Genomic DNA, 24,933 nt, shown 5'->3' with positions numbered 1-24,933 from the left:
TAAAGTACTGTACTCCAGATTATCTGATTTCAGAATTCGGTTCCCACAGGCCTGGCGTTGCTTCCGCAATTGGCTAAAGTCACAGAGTGTTGCTTGTTGCATCACTATGGCCTGTTTGAACCAATCGCCTTCCCGTCCAGATTGCTGCTGCTGTTACGTCTGCTATATCATCTGTGCCAACTCATCAATCCCAGTTCCTCATTAATCTGCATGAAAAATGTGCATTTTTTAAGAAATGGGGGGAAAACTATCCACTTGTTAGGAGCAGTGATGACTAAACAAGGACAACCTGAATTTACTGATGTTCAAGTCTCCCCTCCCTCTCCTGTTCTGCACTACAATTGAGGCATATGCATTATTTCTGGACTGGATCTGTCCGTTGATTCACTTCTGCTCGTTTGCACTGTCCCCTGTTTGCAAATGATGATCCTTGATGCCCTTAGCTTTCTTTTTTCTTTCCTTTGTTTCTTAGCCGCCTTCTTCCTCCCCTCCTTCCCATTGTTCTTCCATACCTAATGGCAGCTGGAAGCGATGAACTGGCCTCGGTGTTTCTCTGCTTCTGTTACTTAAGAGGTTTTTTTGGGAAAGGAGAGAGAGCAGCTGCAGTGAATCTATATCTATGAGAGAGGGGGGCTGATTTAGAACTAGATCAGGCATCCCCAAACTTCGGCCCTCCAGATGTTTTGGACTACAATTCCCATCTTCCCCGACCACTGGTCCTGTTAGCTAGGGATCATGGGAGTTGTAGGCCAAAACATCTGGAGGGCCGCAGTTTGGGGATGCCTGAACTAGATCTTGCCTTCCTCTTACATTCTTATTAGAGATCTGGGTCAACCATTGAAACCGATGGGCAGACAATTCGGGAAAGGCTGGAGAAAATACTGCGAAATCAATTTCAATGGGTGACTCCAAATTCTGATGCTACGAGAGACAGATGGTGAATACTGCAGACAAAGTGGATAGAGTGAAGTGCTCCTCTTGCTCTCACAATATTATCACTTGGTCTCGCCCAATCGAATGGATAGATAGACTTGTACTCCTCTGCATTTTCTGGTCACCGTACTACAAGGCTGGGATGCCTGTGGCCCTGCAGATGGTGTTCGACTCCAGTTCCCATCAGTCGCAGCCCACGTAGTCAGTGGTTGATGGGAGTTGTAATCCAACAAACATATTTGAGTTGCTACAGGTTCGTTATCCCTCCCTTACACCTTCCAGTGAGTCATAGAATTATAGAGTTCTAGTGTTGGAAGGGACCCTGATGACCGTCTTGTTCTACCCCTTGCAATGTAGGAATATACAGGGATCAAACCTGCAACCTTCGCGTTATCAGCGCCACACTCTGACCTACTGTATTGGCTGTGGCTTCCAAGGATGGACAAAGAAAGCACGTGTCATGGTTGTCATAAGATGCGAGGGTGGCCCCTGTCTTGGGTGACTGTAGTCAAGGTGACTTTAGTCAAATTCATGGAGGTCCAGTCTACCAATTACTATTTGGTACAGGGAAGGAAGGAAGGAAGGAAGGAAGGAAGGAAGGAAGGAAGGAAGGAAGGAAGGAAGGAAGGAAGGAAGGAAGGAAGGGGTTGTGTTACTCTCATTGCTAATAGTGTGCTCCATGCCCTCACAAACTCTTGGATAATCCCCCCCCCCCGGAGGAATTTGGTGAACAGGTGCCCCCTTCCCCAAATAGAGTGGATTTTCTTTTTAGCCATTTCTGCTCAGCTCTATAATTAGCTGTAGTACCTAAGCAGAAACTCCCCATGTTCAGAAAACGTCGTACCTCTAAATAATAGTGGTTGTTGAGCTAAAAGCTATTGCCTTTATAATGTGCTTGTGGGCTGTTTTTAGCAATCAGCAGTGCTAGACTAGATAGATCCTTGGTTGGATCCAGCTGGTCTGGTCTTAAATTCCTCCTAGAATGGCTAACAACCTCTCTTCTCCATTATTAGCAACTATTTACTTATATGAATTAATAGCCTACCCTTCACTATGCAGTTCCAGAGTGGGTTTCATAGAACAAGTGTTAACTATGTAATATACCCAAGCATTCCTGGATCATAAATAAAACTGAATCAACAGTCAGAAATAGCAATGACACTGCAATGGGAGGGATATTCTGATCTCCTCCATCACCACAAGCTGCTCCAAAAACCCCTGCAAACAGATGCATCTTGGCCTGATGTTAGTATGTATGAAAGGATGGAGCCTGATGCACCTTGGAGGGGAGGGTATTCCACAACCTGGGAGCCACCACAGAAAAGACCCCACAAATATCACAGGGCTCAGTTATGCTATGTTCTCACCTACACCAGGAGGACCCCAAACGCAACCAACTTTCCAAAACACGCCTTTATTTGTTATTACATTTATATTCTTCCTTTGCTCCAGAGAAATCAGGAGGGCATACGTGGTTCTCCCCAACCCATTTTACCTCACAACAACCCTGTGAGGTAGGTTAGGCTGAAAGACTGTAACTGGCCCAATGTCACCCGGTGAGCTTCATGACTGAGTGGCAATTTGAACCCTGGTCTCCCAGGCCCTAGTTCAGGCTTCCTCAACCTCGGGCCTCCAGATGTTTTGAGACTACAATTCCCATCATCCCTGACCACTGGTCCTGCTAGCTAGGGATCATGGGAGTTGCAGGCCAAAAACATCTGGAGGCCCGAGGTTGAGGAAGCCTGCCCTAGTCCAGCACCCAAACCACTACACCGCCCTGCCTCTAGACATCTCTACTTCTGCCACTGTCATCTCTCTCTTTTTTAAGCTTGCACGATCCACAAGATTTTTTGCAGACTCATTTCATTTCACAATATTTTATTTTTTCTATAATGACATACATTGGATTATAAGACCGGGGTGGGTGGGGGGCAGATCAGGGTCAAGGGTGAAACTAGTTCCAGAACACAATAAAAAAAATAATCATTTTTTTCCACCAATCCGTCAGTTTGCTGTTTAAGATAACATCTTGTGAAATAGGTCAATATAGTAATAAAGGCAGGTTTCCAAATCATCTTTAAACCGCTCTGCACTGGTTTGTGCTGAAAAGTTCTTCCAATGTGCTGCAATACCTTTCTTTGCTGCTGTTGACAAATTTATTACAAAATCTTGATCTGTATTTTCGGTATCGTAAGACAGTTGAGATAACAATACCTTTTAGTTTATCATACCCCTGGATTAATTGCTCTATATCCAAAACATTGGTGTCACAGAACACAGTCAAGGTATTTGAGAACAGTTAGCATGTCAGAGATATATGCAGTTGGTGAGAGATTAAGCACCGCTGACATAACATTGCAATTTTTAAAGGTTTTTCTTCAGAGCTGTTGCTAAGTACCTGGTCATTGCATTAGAATTTATCAAGGACTGTTATTTACCGTACGTATCTTGCACAGTGACAGTAAGATATTTTCGCAACTTCTGTGTAACCACAGTTTGAACAAATCACTGTTTCATGAGTTTGGGAGTAACAGGGAACTCTGGTTTGCTCAAAAGTGCAAGCAGAAGTTTCTGTTCCCTGCCTTGCAGGAGGAGAGGATATGAGCAGCGATGAGCCTCCACCTAAAATGAAGGCAGATCTTGTTAAATGAAAGAGACCCTTTGCTGTTGTGCCTGTTAAATAGAGGAGAACCTCTGCTGCTTTGTCTTACAAATGATGGCAAGTCCTCTGTCCTATTTCTCAATGTGAAAAATCAGAATAAAAACATCTCTCTGCATTTCTGCAAAACGCGAAGGCTTGGCCTTTGGTGGGTCTCCAACGAAAGAGAAATTCCAAAGTTAAAGGAAGTCGAGAATGCCTCTCTAAATGTGCGTTATTTTAATTTATTTGTTTTTACTCAAGATTTTATTGTGTTGCAAAACAAATAATTAAGGGATAGTACATACAGCATCTCCACTTTCAGTTCATAGAACCTTTTTCACAGTTCATTTATGTTCAGTGTGAGACAATTTGTCGTAGGCATTGTTCGGTTGGGGGAAAAGAGGGGAGAGCGAGGGCAAGAGATGGAGGGGATGATGATTTTTCACTATGCAATTTGGATTGCATAGAGTTTGTGCCAGGTTTTTGTGTCAGCATTACGTGGGTGGGTCCTTTATTAAGTTTTTGTTGTTGTTGCCATTGCAAGAGAATCATAGAATCATAGAGTTGGAAGAGACCACAAGGGCCACCCAGTCCAACCCCCTGCCAAGCAGGAGACACCATCAAAGCATTCCTGACATATGGTTGTCAAGCCTCTGCTTAAAGACCTCCAAAGAAGGAGACTCCGCCACACTCCTTGGTAGCAAATAGCACTGCCGAACAGCTCTTACTGTCAGGAAGTTCTTCCTAATGTTTAGGTGGAATCTAAACATTAGGTGGACACAGTACTCCAGGTGAGGTCTGACCAGAGCAGAGTACAGTGGTACTATTACTTCCCTTGATCTAGATGCTATACTCCTATTGATGCAGCCCAGAATTGCTTTGGCTTTTTTAGCTGCTGCATCTCACTGTTGACTCATGTCAAGTTTGTGATCTACCAAGACTCCTAGATCCTTTTCACATGTACTGCTCTCAAGCCAGGTGTCACCCATCCTGTATTTGTGCCTTTCATTTTTTTTGCCCAAGTGTAGTACTTTACATTTCTCCCTGTTAAAATTCATCTTGTTTGCCCAGTTTTCTAATCTGTTTGGGTCATTTTGAAGTGTGATCCTGTCCTCTGGGGTATTAGCCCTCCCTCCCAATTTGGTGTCATCTGCAAACTTGCTCAGGATGCCCTCAAGCCCACCATCCAAGTCATTGATAAAGATGTTGAACAAGACTGGGCCCAAGACAGAACCCTGTGGCACCCCACTAGTCACTTCTCTCCAGGATGAAGAGGAGCCAATGATGAGCACCCTTCGGGTTCGGTCAGCCAGCCAGTTACAAATCCATTGAATGGTAGCATTGGAGGGTCCAGAGCTTGGTTGGTTGTGTTTGACTCTTCGTGACCCCATGGACCAGAGCATACCAGGCACTCCTGTCTTTGGATTAGATTAGCCATATTTTTGGTATGCTGGGGGTGTTTTTTTGGGGGGGGTAGGCCATTGCCTTCTTGTGCTGTATATGTGATAAAGGGGAGCCACACTGGGGTGTAGGCATATTCCTCTGCTTGTCCCCGTTTTATTTTAAATTTATAGGATAACTTTTCTAGTAGGGCAGTTTTCCGTACATTTGGGTACCCAGTGGTCGATGCTCATTCCTGATAGTTGCATCCAGTGTCTAATTACGATATTTCTAGCTGCTGAGAGTAAATGACTTACGAGTGCCTTGTCATGTGCATGTGCATTGCTTGAAGAGTCTTAATAGAGCTAATTCCAGAGTTGCTTCTCTTATCCGTTTTGTTATTTTGGAGATTGCCTCTCTGCATGACTTTGTGGAGCCGATCTGCCACGTGGAATGGTGCACTTGAGAGGCAAGCTTGTATACCAGAAAAAAAAGGGCAGCAGAAGGCAACAAATGTGTGACTCACACCTCGGTTTTCTCCAGATCTGCTGTAAAGTTCAGAGTAAAGATCGGCACATTTCACCCACAGTCAGCTCCTGCTGGTGCCAGGACTCATGGGTTTGTTTATTTATAAGTTTTATTGCCCTTCCTTCACCATAATTTCCCAGGATGGGTTACAACCGTATACTATACAATTATAAGAACAGGTAAAACTGTTACAGCTATAAAACAAGTTAAGACCATTCCAAATGGAACAAGCCACAGTGAGAACAAGATGGGCCCGTTGGGTTGATACCAGGAGGCTCAGTATAAGTTCGAGAAAGGACTTATACCCACGTAGCAAAATACCTTAACTGTCCAAGGCCAGGAGGGGGTGAGAAGACACGTCTTCAGCATATGGCAAAAGCTGTATGGGGGAGATGCTAAATGCACCTTGTGGGGAAGGGAGATCTACAACTTAGGGTACACAAGAAATGGAAAAGGCAGGCATTGAAGTTACAGTGGTACCTCGACGTACGAAGACGATCCGTTCCGCGCCCATCTTCATAAGTCGAAGTCTTCAGTTGTCGAGGCGCCCGTTCTGCGCATGCGCGAAGCGTGATTTCACGCTTCTGCACGTGCGCCAACCACGCACACGGCGAAAAGACTTCCGGGGTTGTCAACTTCGGAAGTCGAAACCTTTAGAAGTCAAGTTTTAGCTTCTGATAAAACAGGGATGGTCTATGAGTAACTATACGCTTGCACATTACCATTAAGAAGGCAACTCTTTTTAGCTGCTGATTTGCTGTAAATTCCAGACAAAAAAGGCTGCTTTGCACACTACTCAAGATGCTAGACCATGTTTCATCCATGTTTGCCAGTGACTTCACGGTGGGGAGTGGGGAGCTCAGATTTCCTGCAATGCACATTTTACCCAGGTTTGATGCCAGGTGCTCACTTGACAGGAGGCCATAAGCAAGGAGAGGTTCCTGGCTGGTGTGCCCGTTTCAGACATGCTTCCTAACAGGTTTGCTGCCTTCATGTTTTACATTGGCTGGGTTTAGGCGTCATGTTAAACTATAGTTTAGTTTTAATGGGAATGGACCTTGGGCTCATGAGCTCCCTCTCCCCTCCCTTTCTTTGTCGTGGTGCAAGAAAATGGGGAGTTTTTGCTTCTGTTTTCAACTAGCTACCATTTGCCATTACATCTGAAACTGACAAACTGTGGTTAGTCGTTGTTTAGGAAACGAGCCAACTTTAAGCCATAGCTTCTGACTCAGTCTTGCTTTGCTAGACCATAGTTAAGATTGACCATAAAACAAAAGCAGGAACCCTGGCTAACTGAAAATTAAAGCAAAAGCTTTAACTACACTTAAGTATTGCGTCTGGACTAAATCATTTCTGCTTCCATGAACCTCAATTGTATATGTTAAAATATAAAATAAGCAGCAGCCAAAGAAGAATCTTGGGGAATGAAGAACCCTTGCTTTGAATCTTGGCAAGATGGGACCTGGGTTCTTGTGAAATGGGAAGGCCCAGAAAACCAATTTCCCAACGTCCTTAGCAAATGCAGCTTTCAGAAATTGAACTTGTACAAAGGCCATCCCCGCTCTCTGTTGTTACTTATGTGCTGGTCTTGTGGGTAATCCGAGAGGCGAGGTCCAGGTCCGGTTCCACAGTCCAGAGAGTCAACATAGAGTCAGTCCAATGTAGCCAAAGCGGTGCAGGGCAGGTAAGCAGGCAAGGTTAGGAACAGGAACACAGGCAGGAAACCAGGGCAGGGCACGAACAGGAACACAGGCAGGATCTGGCAAACAGCAATGTTGCTCCTGCAACCTGGGGCAGGGTCTGACCGCCTTTTATCTCTGATGGGGTAATGGCCGATCCCGATCCCCTGACGACTCACCACCCTGTCTTGCCCGAAGGCGAGCACTCCTCCTGCAAGTACTCAGGTCTCTCCTTCTCTCAGACCTGAGTCTCTGCAGCTCGGGAGACGGCGGTGGGTTACTACACCCAGGAGCTGCCTCAGCCCATACCTGCCAAGTTGCTGTCGGAGAAATAAGGGACCGGGCGGAAGTAGCAGACCAGAAGTTGCACTGCAGCCATTTTGGAACTGGGCAGAGCAGCATCAAAAGTTGCTTCTGAGCATGCTCCGCCCAGTTCCAAAATGGCCGCCGCGCCAGAATAAACCGGGGGGAAACAAAAAAACAACAACGTTTTTTTCAGCTAGGAACAGCTGGGAAAAAGGGGATTTCCCGGGGAATACGGGATACTTGGCAGCTATGGCCTCAGCCTCTCCTGACTCAACTGGTAGTGGGTCAGCTGTCGGCATAGCTGCCAAGTTTTCCCTTTTCTCGCAAAGAAGCCTATTCAGCATAAGGGAATTTCCCTTTAAAAAAGGGAAAACTTGGCAGCTATGGCTGTCGGTGATGACCTAGCTTACGGCAACAAGGTATTCCTAGCATCTGGAGCCAGGACAGGCTCAGGCCCCTGACTTGGCCCAGCTGGTGCTTGTTGCAGGGGAATCTGTGCAGACTAAGGCTCCTCAGAATCAGGCCCCAGACTTGGTTCAGCCGATGCCCGAAGCAGAGGATCCAGTGCAGACTGAGACTCCTCTAGTTCTGAGCCCGAGTCCCAGGCCATCACAACTTAGATCAAAGTGTGGTGGGTTTAATGCAGGCACCCCCAAACTCGGCCCTCCAGATGTTTTGGGACTACAACTCCCATCATCCCTAGCTAACAGGACCAGTGGTCAGGGATGATGGGAATTGTAGTCCCAAAACATCTGGAGGGCCGAGTTTGGGGGTGCCTGATTTAATGGAAGGGTTGAGAAATTGAAAGAACCGTGCCTATTTCATATCCTTGGGACCTGTTTTGGCTCCAGGACCTGGAGGGTCCTTAGGAAGGTAGCCTCTCTGGGCCAGAGCAAGAAAGGGGTGGGCAAAATAGCAAGCAAGTTGCAGTGGTGGTGGTGGGGAGCATCAGGTCCTGGGGGCTCTTGTCCTTTTGGGGCCGACGCCCCACCATGCAGTGTCTTGAGGCTGACCTCTTTCTGAACTGACCTGAGCAATCTCCTGTAAAATCTTCTACTCTGATGACGGTGTTAGTGCTTTGGGAGGAGAGCTGATAAGTCAAGTCATTCTTCCCTGTGTGCATCTGAATTGTGAAACCCTGATTCTTCATACAGGTGTGGTCGCCCGGCGCAGAGTTTATTTTTAAATTTCACTCCTTTTATCTGTGAGTAGTCCGAGTAGGTGATTCACTTTTGCAAATCCAAATACTGGTGTATTGCTCTCTCTCTATTTTTTTTAAAGGGCTTTAGTCCTCCTCCGATGGATTAGAGAGAACAAAGGTTCCTCTATCCATGTTTGCCTTTGAGCAAGTAGTGTCTTGAATGCAAGCTTTGAACGCAGGACTCTTCACTCTTCCTCAGTCTGAATGTTAAAAAGCAAAGGAAAATCTGTAGCTATTCTGTTCCAAGCCTGCATATTTATTTTTTCAAATTTGGGAAGAAAGCTGTAAATTGCAGCAGACATTCAGTTAGGTTCAGTAACAAAGTCTTGTGGCACCTATCAGATGTTTTATGGCATAAGATTTCATGGACTGGAATCCACTTTATCAGATTTATCTTGAACTCGACTCCAGTCCATGAAAACCTATACCATTAAAAAAAGAAAAATAAATTGTCACAAGACTTCCTGTTATTTTTGCTGCGGCAGACTAATGCGCCTAACCCTCTGGAAACCAATTAGGTTAGAAATAGAACATGCTGATAGAGTTTCGAGTTCACAAAGACATCCTCAGAGCAAAGTTGTCTGTGGGCCCGTTTATGTGTGCATTCATTCATTCAAAGCATTAATATCTTCCGCTTCAGACAGAAAAAACTTACCAACTCATAAAAATGGCACAGTCCCTGCACTCAAGCTTACAGTCTTAAAAATAAAATGTGAGTAGGAAAAATGTATGGGGAGGAAGTAAAAGAAGTCGTCTTGGACATCAAATTGATGTTATATGTATCTGTTACATACACACACACAAATGCCTGCTGGTATCTCTAGTGGTATATGGATGTCTTGTATCCTTTTGAGGAACAAGAACAGAAATGAAGCTAAATATGATGCTCAACAGGTAGAGAGATCAGTTTCCATGGCACCTGGGGAAAACTGGGCTGCCCCTTCTCCACAACCATCGTGGAAACGTGGGATGCTAGCAAAGGAGTTTTAAGAGTAGGAATACAGGAACACAGAAAGCTGCCTTACATCTAACCCAGCCTTGTCTACACTGGCTGGCAGTGGATCACTAGGATCTCAGACGGAGTTCTCTCCCAGCCCAAGAGGCCCAGAGATGCTGAGCCTTGGCCCTCCCCAACCTTAGTAATATTGGTAAAAGACAGGTCTGGAGGCAAGCTTGCTATCTTAAACGTACAGCTGTCTCTCGAAATTGTGGTGGGATTTTGAAAGTCAGACATCTGTCAAATCTTGGCGGCTATTATGAGGCACACTGACAGTGTCCCATGTTGATGCTGGCAACATTTGTTTCTGAACCAGAAGCGCAACTTGAGATGTAACAGTTTGGCCATACAGAGAAACCACAAATGTTCTCAGAAGCTAATTATGACTGTATTTATTTACAGTGCAACATGCAAACCATCTGCTTCCCTCGAAATGTGGTCAGATGTCAGAACTGGAGTTTCCATTTGCTTGAGTTATTAAGGTTGTCAGACCCAGATAGATAGATAAATAAATAAATAGATAGATAGATTACATTTCTATGTTGCTTTTCGTTCAGATGAATCCCGAAGCGGCTTACAAACCAATCAATAAATAATGATAGCGTGATAGAACATAATAGAACGTCACAAGTACAGCTATATAAATCATAAAGAATAATTAACAAATACCGTACTCGGCGAAACAATTGCAATCTTTAAAACACTGTTAGAATCATATAGTTGGAAGAGACCACAAGGGCCATCCAGTCCAACCCCCTGCCAAGCAGGAAACACCCATCAAAGCATTCCTGACAGATGGCTGTCAAGCCTCCGCTTAAAGACCTCCAAAGGAGACTCCACCACACTCCTTGGCAGCAAATTCCACTACCGAACAGCTCTTAGTGTCAGGAAGCTCTTCCTAATGTTTAGGTGGAATCTTCTTTCTTGTAGCTTGAATCCATTGCTCTGTGTCCGCTTCTCTGGAGCAGCAGAAAACAACCTTTCACCCACTTCTATATGACATCCTTTTATATATTTGAACATGGCTATCATATCACCCCTTAACCTTCTCTTCTCCAGGCTAAACATACCCAGCTCTCTAACCCGTTCCTCATAAGGCATTGTTTCCAGGCCTTTGACCATTTTGGTTGCCCTCCTCTGGACACGTTCCACCTTGTCAGTATCCTTCTTGAACTGCGGTGCCCAGAAGTACTCCAGGTGAGGTCTGACCAGAGCAGAATACAGTGGTGCTCTTACTTCCCTTGATCTAGATTAGGCATCCCCAAACTTTGGCCCTCCAGATGTTTTGGGCTACAATTCCCATCTTCCCCGACCACTGGTCCTGTTAGCTAGGGATCATGGGAGTTGTAGGCCAAAACATCTGGAGGGCCGCAGTTTGAGGATGGCTGATCTAGATGCTATACTCCTGTTGATGCAGCCCAGAAATGCATTGGCTTTTTTAGCTGCTGCATCACACTGTAGACTCATGTCAAGTTTGTTGTCCACCAAGACTCCTAAATCCTTTTCACATGTACTGCTCTCAAGCCAGGTGTCTCCCATCCTGTATTTGTGCCTTTCATTTTTTTTGCCCAAGTGTAGTACTTTACATTTCTCCCTGTTAAAATTCATCTTGTTTGCTTTGGCCCAGTTGTCTAATCTTTTAAGGTCATTTTGAAGTGTGATCCTGTCCTATGGGGTATTAGCCACCCCTCCCAATTTGGTGTCATCTGCAAACTTGCTCAGGATGCCCTCAAGCCCATCATCCAAGTCATTGATAAAGATGTTGAATAAGACTGGGCCCAAGACAGAACCCTGTGGCACCCCACTAGTCACTACTCTCCAGGATGAGGAGGAGCCATTGATGAGCACCCTTCGGGTTCGGTCAGTCAGCCAGTTACAAATCCACTGTTAAGAAAGCAGCAACTAAAAAAAATAAGCTAAGCATCACAATGAAAGCAAAAGTCCTTTCATTATTAACACATCAATACAGCTTTTATAATCTATGAAACAACATTTAAAAAATAGCAGCCAAAAATTAAACGCGGCACTTTTAACAGTACAAGTGCATACGCTCTCAACACCACTGTGACTCATAAACTTTTGCTCTCTTCAGATCATTCAAACACACATGCACATAAATACACATAAACAGTAAGAGCTGTTCGACAGTGAAACTGTCTCCCTCAGGAGTTTGTGAACTCTCCTTCCTTGGAGGTTTTTTTGTTTTTGTTTTTGTTTAAAAAAAATTTATTAACCAAATTTAACAAAAACATTGTCAATCAATATAGCTAATTACATTCCCCCCTTTTTATACCCTCCCCTTCCTCCCTCTCCCACCCTCCAATGACTTCCCTCAGCTTCCCCCCTCTGATTTGTTTACCCATGTGATTCTCTGCATGTTATAAAATTGCACATATCCTTATCTATCCTGTGTTCTACTAATCAATTGTGGATGTTTATTCAAAACCTGCCAAGGTGTTCAAGTCCTTTTGTTGTCGTTTTAGATAGTTTGTAAAAAGTTCCCATTCTTCCTTGAAGTCACGGTTGTCCTTCTCTCGTAGTTTGTATGGTAACTTTGCCAATTCCGCATAGCTGATCCATTTTTCTTGCCATTGTACTTTCTTGGAGGTTTTTAAACAGAGGTTGGATGGCCATCTGACATGGATGCTTTAGCTGAGATTCCTGCATTGCAGAGGGCTGGACTGGATGACCCTTGGGGTCCCTTCCAACTCAACAATTCTTTGATTCTATGATGATATGATAACGCCCATGGCAGCAGCTCCTTCGGGCTATAGCTCCACGTGAAGCATTGAGGGGAATTATACCAATATGGTACTGTTTTCCTCTTTCATGCAACTCTAGAAGCTGAGCTAAACGTTCAGAGGAACATGAGAACTACCATGCCGGATCAGACCAAAGGTCTGCCTGCTCCAACATCCTGTTTCCCACAGTGGGCAAATAGTTGCCTTTAGGAAGCTGCTAAGCAGGGCCATGAAGATAACAGCTTTCCCCTGCCATTCTCCTTTTTCTACCCACAGCAACTGATATTCAAAGGCAGGGATCAGCAAACTTTTTCAGCAGGGGACCAGTCCACTGTCCCTTAGACCTTGTGGGGGGACGGACTATATTTTGAAAAAAAATAAAAATGAACGAATTCCTATGCCCCACAAATAACCCAGAGATGCATTTTTAATAAAAGGACACATTCTACTCATGTAAAAACACCAGGCAGGCCCCACAAATAACTCAGAGATGCATTTTAAATAAAAGGAGATATTCTAGTAATGTAAAAACATGCTGATTCCTGGACCGTCTGCGGGCCGGATTTAGAAGGTGATTGGGCCGCATCCGGCCCCCGGGCCTTAGTTTGGGAACCCCTGTTCAAAGGTATACTGCTCCAGAACAGGGAAGCTCCATTTAGTTACATGGCTAATAGCCATTGATAACACAGTTCCTCCACAAATTTGTCTAACTCCAGGCATCCCCAAACTGCGGCCCTCCAGATGTTTTGGCCTACAACTCACATGATTCCTAGCTAGCAGGACCAGTGGTCAAGGAAGATGCATGTTTGGGGATGCCTGGTCTAAACCCACTGTAAAGCTTTCTATTCTATGCTGGGTTTCTATTTTTATCACTGTGCAGGTCACATGCCTGTGTTATACATTCCAGTAAAGATTGTTGGAATCACAGGAGTGGATGTTTGCTGTATTTTGTATCTGTTAGTTTTCTTCTTCTTCTTCGGACTTCTCTCAGTGAGAGAAGACATGTTTTCCTTTTGTTCTGCCTTACGCTTAATAAAGTAGCTTTTAGTACACAACCTCAGCCTGGCTCCGTCTGCGTTTTATCTCTGCTGGACTCTGAATATGTACTCAGTGTCTCGAAGACATGAGTCGTAATAAATCGTCGGGAAAGGGCTGTCGGAACTCCTTAGAGCTGCACGCTGAACGCTGATGGGAGAGACGGGCTGGATTTGTTCCTGCATTGTGCCTGGGGCTCGTTCTTGCCCCCGGCTGACCCGACAGTTTTATGGCAGCGAATTCCCTGGATTAATTGTCAGAAGGACTTGCTTGTTTTAATTGGCTCCTGCATGCAATGGTTATGGTGGCCTGGCAAAATAAGTTCACCAACAATACGTACACAAAAATGTTTGCCTGCCTATCTCTTCTTTATGGCATAAATGAGAACTGTCGTTCCTGGTCACTTCTGCATGGATCTTACTCACCGCAGGCGACCAGGCATGTGTCAGTTTGCAAGCCTGGAAAAGAAGCAACACTTCTGCTGATCCAAAGGATGAGCTCTATTTCAAATGGCTTCCCGGCATCAGGCTTGCTGGGTTGAACCCCATGCCACCTCGAAGAAGGTTGAACACAATTGTGCAAGCCGTTTTAATCCTGTTTTCTCCAGCGAGTCTGCAATTCCATACCCACTTAACCTGGGAATACATCTCATTTAAGTCAGTGTGGCTTTCTTCTGATAAGCATGGGTAGGATTACACAGCATGTTAGGTTATGATGAAAGTGCTGTTTATTTTAATTTATTCATTTCATGAAATTTGCAGAAAGTGAAAAACACACACATGCTCAATGCGACAGTACTTTAAAACGTACATGTGAGGTGTGGAGCTCCCCTTCGCAAATCACACGTGTGAGCCAGAAAGGTATTTACGAGGGTTTATTTACATATGTAGAAAGCAGAGTTCCCTTTCATGCTGTTTCTCCATCAGAGTCAGAATCAGGGAGTGTTGCTCTTCAGCTCCTCCTCCAGCAGCTTCAAAGGATGCTTCTGAGCCCTCCTCTTTAACCCTCTCCTTTCCTGGGCTGAAGGGACTGGCAACATCTCTGTGTCCGTGCTAGAGCTGGCTGGGTGGTGCTGACCCTTTGCTTCAGCCTCAGAGAGCCTTGACACCTCCTGACTCCCATCTGCCCTCTCAACCGTCACTTCCTGCTCGCCCCCTCCTTCCTGTTCTTGCTCAGACACTTCGCCTTCCTCCCCCTCCAGAGCATTCTTGGGCAGCTCCCTGACAATACATCATCATCATCATTATTAGAGTTTGGACTTGATATCCCGCCTTTGACTCCCCTTAAGGAGTCTCAAAGCGGCTAACATTCTCCTTTCCCTTCCTTCCCCACAACAAACACTCTGTGAGGTGAGTGAAGTGAAAGACTTCAGAGAAGTGTGACTAGCCCAAGGTCACCCAGCAGCTGCATGTGGAGGAGCGGGGAAGCGAACCCGGTTCACCAGATTACGAGTCCACCGCTCTTAACCACTACACCATGCTGGGTCTTTATTATTAATTGAATTTATTATTTTTTTAAGTTAAAATACTAAAACAGAGTTTGATCTCAATAGGCAAGTAGTTCCAAACTCTTAACAAACACAGTGCAAGTATTATGGGGCACCTGTAATAGTGCCAATTCTGCTGGCCTGGTAGCAAATCGGCAACCGCTGCGGATTTCTGAGCACAGGTGTTACATGCTGACAAGGCCTCACTCCTGATAGCAGTTGTGCTGCAGCATTCTGCACTAGCTGCAGCTTCCAGGTCAAGCTCGAAAGGAAAGCCACACATCCAGCATTGCAGTGCAGTAATCCAGTCTGGAAGTAAGCAGCGCATGAACTACTGCGGCAGAGCTTTCTTGGTCCAGGAATGGCCATAGCTGTCAAATCAGTCACAGTTGCTAAAGAATCAGTTAAGATGAGGAGAACATTTAGAGTCATCCAGATTCTTCTATAAGCAAAGCCTGAATTAGCATATGTGCTATTCACTGTATATTTTGACTGTGGGTAAAGCTCAGGACTTATTTCTTAACCGTTTCTGATATGACCCAATCATTCTTTTCATCTTTCCAAATCTCTTGAGTGAGAATATAAGGAGTTGCAAAAGAAAGCAAGGCACTTTTTTTTTTTTGCACAGCTTCAAAGTGTTTTTCGGACACAATCTTACCTGTGGAATTGGATTTCAGCAGTCGCAAAAGCCCTCAGGTTTCTATACTGCCTAGGTTTCCTTTTGCATGGTTTTCCAAACAAGTCCAGCATGGTTTTAGAATAAGTTCTAACCATGGTTTTGAAAACTGATCTCTTCCCCGCCCCCCTCCACCCCCCAAACCATGTGACTGTCTCCACAACAAAATTTCTGATGCCTGGAAAATGTTTACCATACCTAAAGTGCTAATATTGCAATATGAGCACTCAAAAAAGTACTCAAACTCAAAAAAGAGTTTGAACACAGTTCCCCAGGAATTTCTACTACACAAGCCCCGTTGAGATGAACGGAAACACGCCAGCACAGATACAGGAAAACTTCATTTGCTCTGGTCAGACCTCACCTGGAGTACTGTGTCCAGCTCTGGGCACCACAGACAAGCTGGAACGTGTCCAGAAGAGGGCAACAAAAATGGTCAAAGGCCTGTACAAGAGGGAGGAGGGACAGGGCAGCTTTCCCACGCGAGGAGACCCTCTTCAGAGCCTGTAGAAGATATTCGCTTCGGGGACGGTCTCCTTGTCAGGTGAAGCATAGCGGGACTTTGCTAGTCAGGTGCTGCTGCCCACCTGAGGGGTGCTGGAGCACAGCTCCAGTGCGCTCCAGGTAAAAAAAGCCCTGCTTTGCTGCCTGGGGAACCAGAGTCTCCTGAGTGCCATTTTAGTCTGCTCTTCATTAAACTATTCCTAGAGAGGTGTACCGTGTGGGCCGGAGAGTCGAGGCCACATCCATAAATTTTCTAGATGATGCATAGCAGACAAAGAGGGCAACCAAAATGGGCAAAGGCCTGGAAACAATGCCTTATGAGGAACGGCTTAGGGAGCTGGGTATGTTTAGCCTGGAGAAGAGAAGGTTAAGGGGTGATATGATAGCCATGTTCAAATATATAAAAGGATGTCATATAGAGGAGGGAGAAAGGTTGTTTTCTGCTGCTCCAGAGAAGCCGACACGGAGCAATGGATTCAAGCTACAAGAAAGAAGATTCCACCTAAACATTAGGAAGAACTTCCTGACAGTAAGAGCTGTTTGGCAGTGGAATTTGCTACCAAGGAGTGTGGTGGAGTCTCCTTCTTTGGAGGTCTTTAAGCAGAGGCTTGACAGGCATATGTCAATAATGCTTTGATGGTGTTTCCTGCTCGGCAGGGGATTGGACTGGATGGCCCTTGTGGTCTCTTCCAACTCTACGATTCTATGATTCTATGATTCATAGGGCTGAGGTTGCAATCCTACACACGTTTACCTGGGAGTAAGTCTCACTGAATGTGGTGGGTCTTAAATTCCGAGTAAACATTCATAGGATTGCCCTCTAAGCCATTATTAACCCAAATTGATATATTTCTTTCACATCAAATTCATTTTCTTTCATCTCAGTTGCCTGTCGTTCTAAACGTATTTTATCTAAAAATGCTCCCTATGGCACAATCTGCCAGGTTGCGCAGTGTAGGATGAAGCAGATCTCAGAGCCCAGCTGGCTCATTCCTATGTCTGCCGGGGTCAGCCAGCATCAGATCCTAAACCACAACTCAGCCAAAGCTACACATCCTGACTCAATGCTGGCTGAGCTGATGCCAGTGTAAATCTCAGAAAGCGTGTTCCAGGGATGTGGCAGGGGCGGTGCCAGAGAAAGAGGACTTGGGCTGTATCCTAAGCCCATTCAACTTGGTCACATGACCTGGCAACCTGGTACAGAACACTGTATTAAAGGCTTGTTTTTCCTCTGCCACACTTAGGCAAAGGAGCAGCAGCAGCCCTAGTGAATGAACCTTAGTTTGGATCTGGTGTAACTTTTTGCTGGCTTAATTTACACCGGCATGCTTTGCGCCAGCTTATTGCACATTGTGTTTTCTCTTGCTCCTGTCCACATTCGAAGTACGTACTGCGCATACCACGAGCACAGAAGATCTCCATGAGGAAGAAAGTGTTCTCTGTTCGACATGCCTCAGGCATGGTTGGTAGGAAGAGCAAGCGGTTTGTTTGCTGCAGCCAACTCCACTTCTCATCTGCACACGCCTGACGCATGGAAGAAGGCTTAGATGTAACTGAGATTCTGAACAGCACGGCCCATCGTAGTCACCGCGTCTGACACCTTTTTATATGCCATGTGGACAGAGTCCACGTCTCGTATATATTCCTGCAGCGGGTGACACTGTTCTGCTCCCTCCCGGTTGTTAACAGAGACTTACCGTAGTCTGTCACTACAGTTGAGGTATTTTTGAAACTATGCTAGGTGGCAGCATCTCAGGCCGAGGCCTTGCGACCCTCTTCGCTTGAGGACTTGCACCCCACTGATTATCGGTTCTCCCGCTCCTAAGGAGTCTCACTCTTCTCCTCCACATTTGGAAACCACTTTACCCTACATGTAACTTTTTTCTATGTGTATCCTGCCATCACTTTGCCGACAAAGGTCCGTATAGTTAAAGCTATGGTTTTCCCAGTAGTGATGTATGGAAGTGACAGCTGGACCATAAAGAAGGCTGATCGCCAAAGAATTGATGCTTTTGAATTTTGGTGCTGGAGGAGACTCTTGAGAGTCCCATGGACTGCAAGAAGATCAAACCTATCTATTCTGAAGGAAATCAGCCCTGAGTGCTCACTGGAAGGACAGATCCTGAAGCTGAGGCTCCAATACAGAGGATGAGATGGTTGGACAGTGTTCTCGAAGCTACGAACATGAATTTGACCAAACTGCGGGAGGCAGTGGAAGACAGGAGTGCCTGGTGTGCTCTGGTCCACGAAGAGTCGGACATGACCAAACAACTAAACAACAACATCCTGCCTATCAAACTATCGCCTCTGGTCCTTCAGCTGTGGTTGAATTTGAATGGCACTATTGAGTTAGGAGCTCTCTGCAACCAAGTCCACAAGAGCTCTGCATATTCTCCTTGAGCAATTGTTGCAACATGCACCATAGTAAGATGAAACTGGTGCCTCTTCTCACTTCACAAACTAGGTATGTAGAAGAATGAGTTTGGTGGTGCAATGTGTGTTTTCTATGTGGGTAGTCCCAGGTCAAATCCCCTGGTTAAAAGGATTCAGGTTGCATGCTTGGGAAAGAGAATCACTACCTACTCGAATATACAACACTGGCTAGATCGTGGTTGGGGAACCTTACAGCCTCCCTCTTCTTGTTGATTGTTGGATTCAGATTGCACACTGAGCTGAGTCCGAAGTGGTTTACAACAGATGTCCACTTCAACCCAGCATGCTGCGGCCATGAAAAAGGCCAATCCCGTGCTAGGGATCATCAGGAAAGGAATTGAAAATAAAACTGCTGATATCATAATGCCGCTTTGCAAATCTAGAGTGGGACCTCATTTAAACTATGGAACTTGCCCAAAACAAATGGTGTTGGAAATGTAGAACATCGGTGGGAGAATTCTATCACATGTGGTGGGAGTGCGAAAAGATTTTAAAAAATTGGGATTTGGTTTATAACGAATTTTTAAAAAATTTGAGATACACTTTCCCTAAAAAGACGGAGGCTTTTTTGTTGGGATTAATAGGCAATGAAATTGCAAAAGTTGATTAAAGAATTTTCCTCTACACCACTGTGGCGGCGAGAATTCTTATAGCCCAGAAATGGAAAACTAACGAAATTCCATCAATTAGTGAGTGGCAGTCGAAGCTTCTGGATTACATGGAAATAGCCAATCTAACCTATAGAATCCGGGATCAGGACGAAGGAAAGTTCAAATTTGTTGTTGTTGTTGTTTAGTCGTTTAGTCGTGTCCGACTCTTCGTGACCCCATGGACCATAGCACGCCAGGCACTCCTGTCTTGCACTGCCTCCCGCAGTTTGGTCAAACTCATGTTCGTAGCTTCGAGAACACTGTCCAACCATCTTGTCCTCTGTCGTCCCCTTCTCCTAGTGCCCTCAATCTTTCCCAGCATCAGGGTCTTTTCCAAGGATTCTTCTCTTCTCATGAGGTGGCCAAAGTATTGGAGCCTCAGCTTCACGATCTGTCCTTCCAGGGAGCACTCAGGGCTGATTTCCTTAAGAATGGATAGGTTTGATCTTCTTGCAGTCCATGGGACTCTCAAGAGTCTCCTCCAGCACCATAATTCAAAAGCATCAATTCTTCGGCGATCAGCCTTCTTTATGGTCCAGCTCTCACTTCCATACATCACTACTGGGAAAACCATAGTTCAAATTGCAATGGAGTAAATTTGTTGAATATGCTAAGGTCAATTATAAAGGTATGAAAACGTTAGTGGTAACAACATAACTCTCATAATGGTACATATATATCTAATTAGAGTTAGACAATACGATGTAAGAGTGAAATAACTTACCATCTGCTGAAAGGAGGGAAGTCACGTCGTGGATCTTGATGTATATAATGTATATAATGTTCATGATGTATCAGTGTTGATCGAAAATAAATAAAAATTTATTTTTTAAAAAAATAAACTACGGAACTTGCATAGTTAAGGCCAGATTCCAGCCAGATTGGCATTTTGGGGCTGTTGCTCAAACGTCTATAACGCTGGCATTCTGGAAGCAAGTGGTGACCATTTTCTTTGGCTATGTTGTGTTTTGGAGGGTGTTATCCCTTAGACCAGTGGTCCTCAACCTTGGGCCTCCAGATGTTTTTGGCCTACAACTCCCATGATCCCTAGCTAGCAGCACCAGTGGTCAGGGATGATGGGAATTGTAGTCTCAAAACATCTGGAGGCCCAAGGTTGAGGACCACTGCCTTAGACCAGAGGTTTTCAACCCGTGTGCTGTGGTACCCTAGGCTACCTTGAATGATGGTCAGGGGTTCCGCAGGCAACACTGGCCTCTGTCCCTCTTTCCTTCCCTCCCTCCTCTGATGCCCTCTCATGTCTCTGCCTCCCAAAGGCTTGCACAGTTGTTGGTTGCAGCAGCCCCAGCGACAAACTCCCCAGGTGAATGGTGCCTCTGGGGCTGGCCAGGGGGTGCTGGATGCCAGGAGCTGAGGTGGCTTCAGAATAAGCAAGCAAGCAGGCGAAAACCTTTGCTGTTGGGAATGGACAGACAAGTCCCAGGGGCAGTGTGAGGGGGCACCTCTCTTTGGGGCGGCGGCGGCGGGGGGCGGCTCAGAGACCAGGGGCAACGGCTGCAGGGCGGACTCCAAAGGAGAGGAGCCTGGGGGAAACGCTCCACAAGGGAGGGTGTTTGAAAAGGGGTGAGAGGCTGCCAGCTCTGCAGGCAAGGGGTGCCATAACGGCTCCTCAGCCGCACAGAGGAGTCGCAGAAAGATTGTAGTTGGTCAAGGAAGGGAGCCGTGGACCCAAAAAGGTTGAAAACCTCTGCTTTAGACAGACAAACATTGCCATTTATTCTGCCTTCTTCCGGGTCCGAAAGGTGGCCATGCGTCAATTGGACTTGCCTAAAAGAGTCACCACCTGTATTTATTTAAACTTGCCACCCTTTAGATGTTGTTAGGTATTGAATCCCATTCTGCCCTATCCAACATGTCCAATGGTCAGTGTTTTGGCGAGTGTTCAGTGTCTGGGGCTAGCTCAAGAATAGTTGGAACAGATTCTCCATCCCTGATTTAGTACAATTTTATCTCACTGAGGAGCTCAGGGTGGCATACGGGGTTCCTCCCAGGTTCCATTTATCCTCACAACAACCCTGTGAGGTAGGAAAGGCTGAGAGATAGTAATTGGCCCTAAGCCACCCAACAGGTTTCACCACCGGCAGGGGTAATAATAATAATAATAATAATAATAATAATAATAATAATAATAGGAGTCAAATTTCTCCAGAACCTGGCATATGCATTGAGTTGCACATTCTGCATTTTTTCTTCCTGGCAGATACACAGCCCCAAATCTTTTCTGCAGCATGCTTGAGGGTTGGACTTTTTTTTTTACTTCCTTTCAACGCTGTCTCTGTATACGGTCGGTTAGCCAGCATTTGTCTTGAGCCTCAGTTGTGCCCAGGAGATGTTTGGCCACTATAAAGGACTTTAAGGAAATAAGAGAAATGGATTTTATTTGGCAGAGGAGAAGGAAGGATGTGTCTCCGAATGAAAGCGGTTGCGTAACACACACACACACACACACACACAGTGCAGTTCTGTTCTATAACTCTGGCCAAACTGTAGACCTGGTTCGTTTTGTTACAAAATTAATCCTGAAAGGCTGTGCCTGTATGTAACCACAACCCTAGTGCTGCAAGAAGTAAGTAATGCATCAGTGTGTGGTTTCTAGAAGCCTCCACCACCCCCTCAGTGTGGTACAGCTTTTCAAACAAGTCCACAGAAATAGCCAGACAACTTTTTTTTTTTTTAACTAGCCCACTTTCTTACACTTCTCTTACACTGAAAAGGAAAGAGGGACTCAACTCTTCTTCAGTTTACAGAAGGTTTCCAGCTGGGTTGCTTGAGGAGATCCTTAGCATGCCACAGGCGAGCAGCTATTTAGAAACCCGGGTAGTATAAGTTATCAATAATATTACATTGTAAGATTTAAAGGGTGAGACACGTAAGTTGTGCTGGTAGGCACAAGCATCCTGTAATTGTGTGTGCCAGCCATGACAATCCCAGAAGTCTCCAGTGCTCTGTTAGTACAGTGGAACCTCGGTTTATGAACACCTCGGTTTACGAATTTTCGGTTTACGAACGCCGCAGACCCATCTGGAATGGATTAATTCACTTTCCATTACTTTCAGTGGGAAAGTTCGCTTCAGTTTATGAACGCTTCAGTTTATGAACAGACTTCCGGAACCAATTACACCCATGCTTTGGGTTAAGTACGCTTTAGGTTGAGTACTCCGTGGACCTGTCTGGAACGGATTAATCCACTTTCCATTACTTTCAGTGGGAAAGTTCGCTTCAGTTTATGAACGCTTCAGTTTAAGTACTCCACGGACCGTCTGGAACAGATTAATCCACTTTCCATTACTTATAGTGGGAAAGTTCACTTCAGTTTATGAACGCTTCAGTTTATGAACAGACTTCCGGAACCAATTGTATTCATAAACCGAGGTACCACTGTACTAAATTATGGGAAGCTACTCAGATGGCAAAATTATCCTGGAAATTGTGGAAATGAGATGACACAGATAACTAGGGCTGCTTCCGGGTGGTTTGAGAGCCAAAAGGAACTAGTTGCAATGCCCACAATATGTGGTTTTTATTTTATTTGTGAAATCGATGTATCTCCCATCACCCGAAGATCACAAGGTGGTTTACAGCATGAAAAGACAAAATGAGAACACAAAATACATAACATAATAATGCACACCTATAGCCTCACCACAAACATATTTAAAAGGCCTTAGAAGATTGTTTCATCAGCCCAAGGCCTGGGTATAGAGGAATAGTTTTGTTGTCGCTGTTGGAAGCGAATTTACTAATTGCATTTTTTGTACTTTATGCCATTTTTCTCTTGCTGTTGCACATCTCTTTGATTGCCTTGGGCTGTTAAGTGGCTTATGAACTGGCAATACAGTAATAATGCCTCAGTGGAAAAGGCCCTCTTCCAGGTTGTCACAAGGTAGACCTCCGCAGGGGGGGGCGTGAATGTCACGATGGCAGCCATGTCTGTAACTGAGTGGTCTTCCACCCTCTCGTTTATGTTGCAGTCGGTGTCCAGGCAGATGGGGAAAAGAGCTCGCCACTTGAACAGGTTGATGAGGACATTGCAGTGACGCAAAGTCAGATGAACTTTGTGTGCCCCATCACGCAGGTAGGCAACACGCACTCATACCTGGTGGGGTATATTGATCGTGGCTTCATTAGTTATCCCTAACCAATTCACCTCGGCTCACGATATCAATTTTTGTCGTAGATGGGTGTGTCAAGTTGCCTGTGTTCCAGTTAAACGTTTTGTGCAAAGCCTGGACAGTCACACCAGAGCAGGGCTTCCAGCTGTTTTTGGACTACAAATTCCTATCATCCCTGACCCCTGCTAGTTGGGACGATGGGAGCTGTAGTCCAAGAATAGCTGGAGACCCTAGTTTGGGAAGCCCTGCCCTAGAGGGAAGTAACTAGATTAGATTGATTAGAATGTAAATGTGTTAATGCTACTTCGCCCTTTTCTCCTTTTTCCTTCTCTCATCTGCCCCTCCTTGTCTTCTGCTGTTGACTTTGACTCTGCAGTCTCTATCTTCCTCCTGTTCTATTCATCTGCCTGGCCTTAAGCTTCTGAGAGTAACGGCTATGGATAATTATCCATAGCAGCAGAAGGCATTAGGGCAGAACCACAGGACTCCCCTCCCTATGCCAGCATCACTGATGCTCACCTGAACCTGGGTCTTTGTGGACACATTGGTGGAGCCAATCTAGCACTCTTGCTAGGGCGCTCATGCAACCTGAATGTCACCACCCTGACTCGTGCCATCTGCAGCAACACCAAGGTCAGGAGGGAGGTACAGTGGTGCCTCGCTAGACGAATTTAATTCGTTCCACGGGTCTTTTCTTATAACGAAAAATTTGTCTAGCGAATCCCATAGAAATGCATTGAATTTTTTTTTTTTTGCCCATAGGAACGCATTAATTGAATTTCAATGCATTCCTATGGGAAACCGCGATTCGCTAGACGAATTTTTCAAAAAACCGAATTCGTCTAGCGAGGCAACCTCCGCTCGAAAAATCCTTTCGTTAAGCGGAAATTTCGTTAAGCAGGGCATTCGTTAAGCGAGGCACCAGTGTACTTCATTAAACACACACAAACACAGTACAATAGACACACACACAAACACACACTGCAATAGACACCCAGAGAGAGCAATAGACCAGGCATAGGCAAACTCGGCCCTCCAGGTGTTTTGGGACTACAGCTCCCATCATCCCTAGCTAACAGGGCCAGTGGTCAGGGATGATGGGAATTGTAGTCCCAAAACATCTGGAGGGCCAAGTTTGCCTATGCCTGCAATAGACCCTCGGAGTCCTATACCCACTGAGCATGCTCAGTCCTCGTTGAGCTGTTTTGTTTTTATCTCCCCATCCACTTCTTGTTCCGCCCCGCCCCCTTCCTAAAGGGAGCTTTTTTGTACTTCTCCAACTCTTGGGCTTTCCTTAAGCCTATTAACACCTCCCTCCTGTGCATGGATGGTACCATTCTGTCTACATAAAGATTGAGGGACATGGCTGGCATTGTGGTCTAAACCACTGAGCCTCTTGGGATTGCCGATCGGAAGGTTGGCGGTTTGCATCCACAGGGCGGGGTGAGCTCCTGTTGCTCTGTCCCAGCTTCTGCCAACCTAGCAGTTCAAAAGAACACCAGTGCAAGTAGATAAATAGGTACTGCTGCGGCAGGAAGGTAAACGGTGTTTTCTGTGCACTCTGGTTTCTGTCATGCTGTCCCATTGTTCCAGAAGCGGTTTAGTCATGCTGG

At 45.4% G+C, this 24,933-nt stretch overlaps 1 protein-coding gene across 2 annotated transcripts in view; it reads left to right on the top strand.

The window, feature by feature from the left end:
- The window catches only part of NSMCE2 (NSE2 (MMS21) homolog, SMC5-SMC6 complex SUMO ligase), a 222,341-nt gene that overhangs the window by 188,221 nt on the left and 9,187 nt on the right, over positions 1–24,933 (top strand). For both annotated transcript variants that reach the window (XM_060277624.1, XM_060277623.1), the window contains exon 5: positions 23,180–23,283. In XM_060277624.1, coding sequence (XP_060133607.1) covers positions 23,180–23,283 — 104 coding nt within the window. The remainder of the gene's footprint in view (positions 1–23,179; positions 23,284–24,933) is intronic.

This window comes from Zootoca vivipara, chromosome 8 (genome assembly GCF_963506605.1).
Source record: "Zootoca vivipara chromosome 8, rZooViv1.1, whole genome shotgun sequence".
NCBI lineage: Eukaryota > Metazoa > Chordata > Lepidosauria > Squamata > Lacertidae > Zootoca > Zootoca vivipara.
This window is presented reverse-complemented; position numbering and strand designations above follow the sequence as displayed.